At 35.2% G+C, this 8,675-nt stretch overlaps 1 protein-coding gene across 1 annotated transcript; it reads left to right on the top strand.

Annotated features, from left to right (window-relative positions):
* Positions 1-2,247: 2,247 nt before the first annotated feature.
* Positions 2,248-6,017, top strand: LOC137739314 (protein CURVATURE THYLAKOID 1C, chloroplastic). Its single transcript, XM_068478867.1, has 7 exons — positions 2,248-2,385; positions 2,452-2,583; positions 3,679-3,767; positions 4,204-4,290; positions 5,536-5,598; positions 5,681-5,718; positions 5,885-6,017. Exons 2-7 carry the CDS (start codon positions 2,475-2,477, stop codon positions 5,937-5,939), a joined length of 441 nt encoding a protein of 146 aa, XP_068334968.1. The 5' UTR covers positions 2,248-2,385; positions 2,452-2,474; the 3' UTR covers positions 5,940-6,017.
* The last annotated feature ends 2,658 nt before the right edge of the window (positions 6,018-8,675 follow it).

The raw sequence follows: 8,675 nt of genomic DNA, 5'->3' as shown, positions 1-8,675 counted from the left end.
TTTAATCCTTAAAAAAGATGAGTTTTAGACTATAACCTTGTGTAAGATTAAAATCCAATTTTAGTCCCTAGTACATTTAATCATCTCATTTATTAGTTATATTTTGATGTTTTATTTATCTTTTTATTCCTATTTTAATGTATTAATTACATTTAAATTTAATTTTCATTTCATTTATCATAATATATTTTAATGTCTACATTTAGGAAACTAATTTTTTTTTTATAATATATAGGGTGATAACAAATTTGTATGTTCTTCATTTAGGTACATTAATATATTTGAATATTTCGGTATATCCATTGATACAAATATATAGACACATTAATTCATCAATACAAACATATACATGCATTTCGGTACATACATTTTAGTACACAAATTTGAGTTTTTTTTTTTTTTTTTTTTTTTGAGTACAACGATATATTTTATACTAAGGATATGAGCGTTCGGCTAAGCCACACAATGGACAACTTAATTTGGTATCAAATTCGCCATCCACGAGATTCAACCCTAATACCTCTTATTTGAGTATTGACTTTCAGGTACATTAATTCAATATACTATATTTCGGTACGTACGTTTTGGTACATACATTTCGGTATTGACATTTAGGTACATTAATTCAATATAATACATTTCGGTACATACATTTCAGTATATATATTTCGATACGTACATTTAGGTACGTATATTTCGGTACGTAAATTTTGGTACGTACATTTCGGTACATATATTTTGGTACATACATTTTGGTATTGATATTTAGGTACATTAATTCAATATAATACATTTCGGTACATGCATTTAGGTTCATTATAATATATTTCAGTACAATCATGTAGGTACAAAAAAGTCAATTATATATATTTCGGCACAATACAATTGTGACATCCCACGTCGCCCAAGGGAGTGATCTTTAAATGTATATTCTCATCTCTACCTAGCGCGAGGCCTTTTGGGAGCTCACTGGCTTCGGGTTTCATGGGAACCCCGAAGTTAAGCGAGTAGCGCGCGAGAGCATTCCCAGGATGGGTGACCTATCAGGAAGTTCTTGTGTGAATTCCCAAAAACAAAACCGTGAGGGCGTGGTCAGAGCCGAAAATAGACAATATCGTGCTACGGTGGTGGAGCGGGGGCGGGAAGTGATCCGCCTCGAGCTGGGATGTGACATTTGGTATCAAAGCCTAACCCTGGTCACGTGTGCCGATGAGGATGTCGGGCTCCTAAGGGGGGTGGATTGTAACATCCCACATCGTCCAGGGGAGTGATGCTTAAATGTATATTCTTATCTCTATCTAGAACAAGGTCTTTTGGGAGCTCACTGGCTTCAGGTTCCATGGGAACCCCGAAGTTAAGCGAGTTGCATACGAGAGCATTCACAGGATGGGTGACCCATCGGGAAGTTCTCGTGTGAGTTCCCAAAAACAAAACCGTGGGGGCATCGTCAGAGCCCAAAGCGGACAATATCGTGCTATGGTGGTGAAGCGGGCCCGGGAAGTGATCCGCATATAAGGATCACTCCCCTGGACGATGTGAGAAGTCACAACAATCATGTATTTATATATTTTGTATCACAAATTTCTTTTAATATTTCCTCATTTATGTTCATTTATAATTAAATAACTAAATATGTGCATATTAATAAAATTAAAATTAAATGTGGAGAGATTAAATAAAAATACACATTAAATAACAAAAATTGAATATAAATTTTGATAAAAGTACACTTCAAGAGATTAAATTGAATATGTAATCTAGCACCATGTTTTTTTTTTAAATTTTAATCTTTTGCAAGGACTAATGTTCAAAAACCCTTATTATCTACACTAAGGAAGGTGAAGGGTAACTAAGCTTTATAATGAGTTATCAATAAAGTGATTTAAATTCGTTTTTTACGAGAATCGAATTTAAAACTTCTCAGAATACTACTAAACTATAGTATTAAGTAATAACTTTTTTAAGTACTTATTTTTTTTTTTTCAAAAAAAGGAGGTTGAGTGTTTTGATAAGAAAAAATTGGAGTAATAGTAGTCCTTAAACTTGTTTCAATGTAGAACAATGATCATTTTAACTAACCTTATTAGAATTTTCAGTCATTTTTTGTCTCTTTAAATAATATATTTTGGAAAGAAAAAAAATTCTAACAAAGTAGCCAACACAAGTTTAAGAATTAGTACTTACGATTTCTTTAGCTCGGGAGCCACAGAGGGACCACAGCTCCAATTACTATTTTTGATAATAAGAGTTTTGAACTTTAAAAAGCGAAAATAAAACGAAAAATTGAGTGGTGCCCGGAGCACTATCTTTCTCCTTCACAACAATCTCTTTTGGTCTCTTATTTCAGTGTGTTCTTAATCTTCTGATACACTTCGGACTTCAAAAGTAAAACCCATTTCTCAGAAACTCTCTTTGTTTACTTACTAAAATTCTGACACAATTTTGTTGAAGGTTGTTCGTTCAGGTAGCATAGCATGGCTTCCATCATTGCAAGCTCGCCTCCACCACTGTTGGCCCATAGCAGAAATACAAATACCACCCTTTTCAGAGCTCTTCCAAAACTCCCCGTTTCTTCCGTTTCAGGTGAGCCTCACGGTCATAAATACTAAAGCTGCTATTTGGGTTTTTTTGTTCTTTCGTTATTTCTTTCAAATTTGAATTGCAATTAAACAGAGTATGTTTAATTTGACTAAGCATATTGAATTTGTTCGTTCAGAGTGTTTGGTTGGGTTGTTTTGAGTGAAGGATGAAACTGAAATTCAGCTACTTTAGTTGAGAGAATTTGGCAATTTGGTCAAAAGTTGTGTTTTATTTTAATAATCGTTTTCAATTGGATTGAGCTTTATTGAAGAATCTTTTGAATTAGGGTATGTATTTGACTATATGATTTTGTTGAGAATGAATCCCATATTGATGGGAGAAGGGACCATGCATATGCTTATAAGTAGTTGGGCTACTCGCTAATTGGTTTTATGGTCATGGTATTAGAGCAGGTTGTCCCATGTGTGAAATCCAACAACCACACGGTCTCAGCGTCACCTTATTGTGTTGTCCACGTGTTAGGCTTGAACCACATTGGAGGGATCTTACACGTGCTTATAAGTAGTTGGGCTACTCACCGTATAGTCAATTAGTTTTATGATGGAACATCAACTTTAAAAGGATTGGAAACTCGGATAAGATAAGGCTAAATGCAACATCAGAAAACAAAACCTTCCACATCCATGTGTTGAGACGTGAAACTCGAAGGCGTAAGGCCCCACTTGATCATCATTTCGCTTTTTTTCTTTGTTTTATTTTCCACTCTTTGGTTGTAAATAAAGAGGAAATACTAAGAAAGGATGGATAAATAAGGATAAAGGAAGGGTAGTAGGAAGGATGTGTAAGAAACCAAAATTTAGAAGAACAAAACCGTCCACATCCATGTGCATTTCTTCCACATCCTTCCTCCTACACTCCCTTGCCATTCTTGATTCATTCATCCTTTCATCTACTTTAACAAAAATTGAGAACTAAAACACGAAATGGTTATCAAACGTTCTCTAAGTAATCAAGGGTTTTAGAGGTTGATGGGTACGTGTTTGAAGTGTCATATGAAATGCAATTTGAGTGCACATTTCAATGCCTTGGTTGCACTATTCTCTCCTAACTTAGGTGCGTAATTTTCTGACTTTTCAGAGAGACAGAATCGTGTTGCTGTTGTGGTGAAGGCTACTGGGGAAAGCTCCGAGTCTTCAACATCTATTGTGAAATCTGTTCAGAATGTGGTAAGCTCTTCCCCTCTGCGCTTTCATGATCAAATTTTTATATTTATGATTTGTGCTCAGTACATAAAGAACTATAGAGGGTTTCACGTTATGCTTTGGCTAGCCTGAATCTGCAGGCAATATTTCCTTTCTTCTTTTGATTCCTCTAATGGTTTTCAATTGTGTGCAAAGTTTATGAATTCCCCCTTCAGTAAATTTCGAAAAAGCGTGCATTTTTCTTAGCTATGAGAATGGGCTGTGATATGGATAACACACGATTTTGTTTTTTAGCCAACTTTTGGTCCTAAGAATTTGTCATTCTATGGAATGAAGAAATGCATGCAATATTTTCTTTCTTCTTCATTCGATAGATTGACAAGTTAATTTTGATCTTTTTTTTTTTTTTTTTTTAATATCAGGCTTACTATTTTCTTCCTCTCGCTTTGATTTGAAACAGTGGGATAATTCTGAAGATCGGCCAGCTCTTGTTGCTTTGGGGTTTGCAGCTGTAGTAGGTTTATGGACATCAACGAATTTGATTACAGTAATTTTCTTATCTCTCTGTTCTTTTCAGTTCTTGAAAGGAATGCAAAGTGTTGTTGCAATAGTTGATACGAGCTTGTATGTACTAATACCAACTATCAACATCTGGCACTTTCTGTGGCATTCATATGTAGGGACCAAGTTACACTGTCAAAGCTTAAAACTTCTTAAATTTTTTTATTTCCAGAGTAGAAAATAGAATATCACAAAAGTTTTATCAGCCTTTGAGGCTAGATGGAGAGCAATTGGAGTCATTATCCAAAAATTTACCACTGCCATTTATTTCCCACAATATTTTCTTAATTTTAGTGATTTTAGGTTATTCATTTTTTATAATCATATTTTAGTTGTTTCTTTCTTTGTTTTTATATGTAATGATCTTGTACTTCGCAATAGAGAAAGCTATCCCATTTAGACAGTGTATATTGTGTATGTCTCATGACGAGTTTGAAATCTCTTGTAATCTTACTAGATTTTCATGTTACTTGTTAGAGGTGATTGTGATTACATTTATCTTCTTGTATTGGATGGCTTTGCAATGCCCATGAAGGGCATTTCTAATCCCTCTTATCTTACATTTTGTGATTCATTCCTTGATAACTTGACCTCAATTCCTTTGGGCTTCGAAATCCCTTACCCAAACAGAACCTAAAAGTAGGATTTCGTACCCTTCTTTTAAAACAAGGTGGTAGGTCCTCTTCTTTTATTCTGATGAGATCTTGAATTTGATTGTTAATATTATGTTAAGGATTTAGAAGTTAATCTTACAAAGTATATAGTTTGATCAAACTTTAAGATGTGTCCGTTCTGCTTCTTAAAAAAAGTACATAATTGATCAATTTTGTTCTTAAGTAATTTGGTAAAGAGTGTATGGTATACATTGTTAACCGAGACATACAGATTCAAACTTTGTGAAGTTTAAATTCATCTCTTCTCACTAAAGGGTATGGAATTATTTACTAGACCATTTTCTGATGCCTTTGGGATGGTATACTTGAGAAATCAAATTCAAAGTTTCTAGTGTTACTTCTCCAATATGTGATAGATTTTTAGGACGACAATCATCATAGCAATTTAGAGCAATTGCAATTGTCTAAATCTTAATGTATTATTCGTAGAGTTTTTAACTTCGCCAATTGCCACACACATACACTATTTTCATCAGTGAACTTGCTTTCAGCTTAGTAGGAGTTCTAACGGTTTAATACCCCTCTCATTGTCCTTGATTCCCCGTTTATGTGATTAGGCCATTGACAAGTTGCCGCTTATCCCAAGTGTGCTAGAATTTGTCGGAATACTTTTCTCTTTGGTAAGTACGTGATACATGTATGTTGTAGTTGGTTGCTATGGGAGCTCAAATGTATATTAACTTGTTCATGTTCTTGTTTCAGTGGTTTATATATCGATATCTCCTATTCAAGCCTGACCGGTGAGAAAACCTGATGACTGCAATTTTATTTTGCTTTGAAAATAATGAAGATTACCTCGAGCATGGCTTTTGGGACGGAATTCTTCTTGCATCTTAAGTTGGAATGCAAGAATGTGTTGTTTCCGTCAAGTTTTCTCATTGTGTTTTCTTGTGTTTGTGTTTGCAGGGAAGAGTTTTTCCAAATCGTGAACAAATCAATATCCAATATCTTGGGCCAGTGAATTGTTATTCCAATTGTTCTGAGAGTGTTTTTAGTTTGAGGAAGGGATTGGCAGGAACTTAATATGTATTACAGTAGCCTCGTTATTCCGAGTCAATCAAGAACCTCAAGTTGGTCTTAAATCAACGTCTTTGAGAAATCATTTCCTCCAGTCCTATTATTAAAATACCATATTTAAGAGGGAAAGAAAGCATCCAATAAAAAAGGAGTGGAAAACTATCATCATCAACATTTAACTGTTTGATTATCATCATCAACATTTAACCGTTTGATTACCGTCATCAACATTTAATTCTTTTACATGAAACGTAGTGTTCGTCTATTTCTTCTAGAGAGTGGGCACATCATTTGTTCTCATCGCTCAAGACGCTGAAATCTCCACCGTTCAGATCTCAACAACTCACTCTATGGGCATACTCGCCCGCACCATGCACCAACCGGGCCAAAGCCGATTCCGGACCGGCTACAATCCGATTCTCGAATTCCACCGCCAAACCAGACCCCATTTCCAATCTATTCATACCCGCTTTGGATTTGTACCAATTACTTGGCTACAGGATGTTTAAGTCAAACAGCAACGTGTTGGATAACACAACACAGATGAACTACATGAACATGTTCAATCCACTTATGGAGCGGGTGAGAGGAGTACCCACCAGGATAAAGATAGAGGGGGCTGTGTTGGTGTAGATTTGCAGTGGGTCGGGTCGGTGCGGAGTGGGGGAGAGGTGATGGGGATGATGTGCAGGAGGTTGCACGGGTGGGAGGCAAGTGGTAGAGGGAATGTGTTCCCCCCTCCCTCTTTTGTGTGTGTGTGTGTTTTTTTTTTTTTTGAACTTTTCAATATTTATGTTTTTTAGTAATAAGACAAAAAAATTTGGATTGATTTTAAATTTTGGTGGGGCCAAATTCCTGCCACATCATTTAACTAAGGATTGAATTGATAGACTAACAAAACAGAAGTATGAATCTACATGAAAAACGTAACTTTAGGTATAAAAGTGAGATTAGCTTCCAAAATCCTAATTCTATTAGTCTAGCCATTAAGTTCTCCATTAAACGATGACCTAGCAAACTTTGGCCACCCAAAAATTTTAGAGAAATACCCAAAAATAGGACATTTGCTTAATCTTGGAATTGAAATAGGACAAACAGGCCATGCACAAGTCATGCACACCAAGCACAAAATCAAAATTACTAAAATGCCCACATATAAATACTAAAACCCTCAGCTCATTTCTTCATTTTTGTCATTTGGAAGAGAGGCATGCCGAGAGAGCTTTGTGAGCTATGGGTTTATAGGTTGAGTTCAGATCTTTGAGCTCCGATTTCGAAGAGAGTGAAGTCGAGAGTGAAGCTTCAAAATGAGAGTTTCTCATTTGCATTAGAGTTCCATCCTTAAAGATATGATTTTTGTACCAGATCTTGCTTTTTGGCCGGAAAGTTCCATTTTTTTCGGCCAGTAAAACTTCAGTAGCCATATTTCTACAATCATTCGGTTCGTCTCTCTCACTCATCTCTTTCTCTCTCTCGGTCATTGTCTCCATTTCTAAAACAAATTACTTGTTTCTTCAATTAGGTTTCTTGGATTTGTAGAAATGGGAAGTCGAAGAAAAGTGGGATAGGGAAGAGAGGGCTCGGAATGTGTCATGGAAATCTTTATTTGTTTTCGGGTTTTGTTATTTTAAATTCTAGGTTTCAATTTTTGGGTTTCAATCTTAGAGTTTTGTGTCTTAATTTTTGTTTAGGGTATTGAAGATTCCTGGAGTTGTATTGGTGGATTTGGCTTTGTGGGTTTGTTACAGAATGCTCAATATTTGTTAATTTTATTATGAACTTGCAAATTTTTGTGAGTTCGATCTGGAATCAATGTTTGTTTGAAAATATTTGGAATCGATGTTTGTTTCACATACTAATTCGCTCTCTTCATATTAAGCTCGCTCATATATTGTACGTACACGACTTATACATGACATCCACATGACATGCACATGTTATGCTCATAGATCTGAGCTCAATCCAAAAACTCATAGCCCACTTCTTTTCATGTTCGACTTCTATGACCGTTGTTGGAATCAGGTCAGTCACTTCTTCGTTTGTTTTTTAATTGTATAACCTTATACAACTAACAGTTGATATCAGAGCCATTGGTTATATAATTAAAACCTATTAAGATTGAAGTTTGATTAAAGTTGTCGAGAAAATTGAAGAATTGAGCTTTATTTATTTATTTATTTTTTTTTTTAAGCACCGTTTTGAGAGTACATACAATTTTCTTGAAATTTTGTGCAATTTCTCACATCCCATCAATTGCCGTGAGTAAATCATACATTGCAGTGATAATTCTTGAGCAATTGTATAATTAATATATTGTCGTTATGACATACTTCCTAGGACCGCATGCCTCTTGCAACCAATTGCATTTAGCTCTGATCATTCATGATAGTTTCAGCTAAAACCATTATGTATGAAGTTTTGGCATATTAATAGTTAAGAATTATACCTTGCTATTGATTTGTGACATGATTTAGGCTTGTATATATGCACTTGTAGAGTGCATCAAATTAGTTATAGTCCTATAATATTCTACGGAATTGGGATCTCTTTTGCATGCAACAATTCCTATCGGCTTATTCCTAGAAATTATGCAGTGTTGAGTCATTCAATTTTAAAGAAGGAAAGTGGGTTATGCTCATGCGTAGTGCTTGTGCACTAAAAGAGGTTTGGAGCCCATTGC

This window comes from Pyrus communis, chromosome 7 (genome assembly GCF_963583255.1).
Source record: "Pyrus communis chromosome 7, drPyrComm1.1, whole genome shotgun sequence".
NCBI classification, from domain to species: Eukaryota; Viridiplantae; Streptophyta; class Magnoliopsida; order Rosales; family Rosaceae; genus Pyrus; species Pyrus communis.
The sequence above is the reverse complement of the archived record's forward strand: the minus strand, read 5'-3'. Positions and strand labels throughout refer to the sequence as shown.

What these genes read in the sequence shown, in the direction of transcription:
- LOC137739314 (XM_068478867.1), top strand. Translation starts at nt 2,475, where the DNA reads ATGGCTTCCATCATTGCAAGCTCGCCTCCACCACTGTTGGCCCATAGC. An exon ending in CCCCGTTTCTTCCGTTTCAG is followed by an intron (nt 2,584 to 3,678) that starts GTGAGCCTCACG and finishes CTGACTTTTCAG; the next exon opens with AGAGACAGAATCGTGTTGCT. An exon ending in CTCCTATTCAAGCCTGACCG is followed by an intron (nt 5,719 to 5,884) that starts GTGAGAAAACCT and finishes TTGTGTTTGCAG; the next exon opens with GGAAGAGTTTTTCCAAATCG.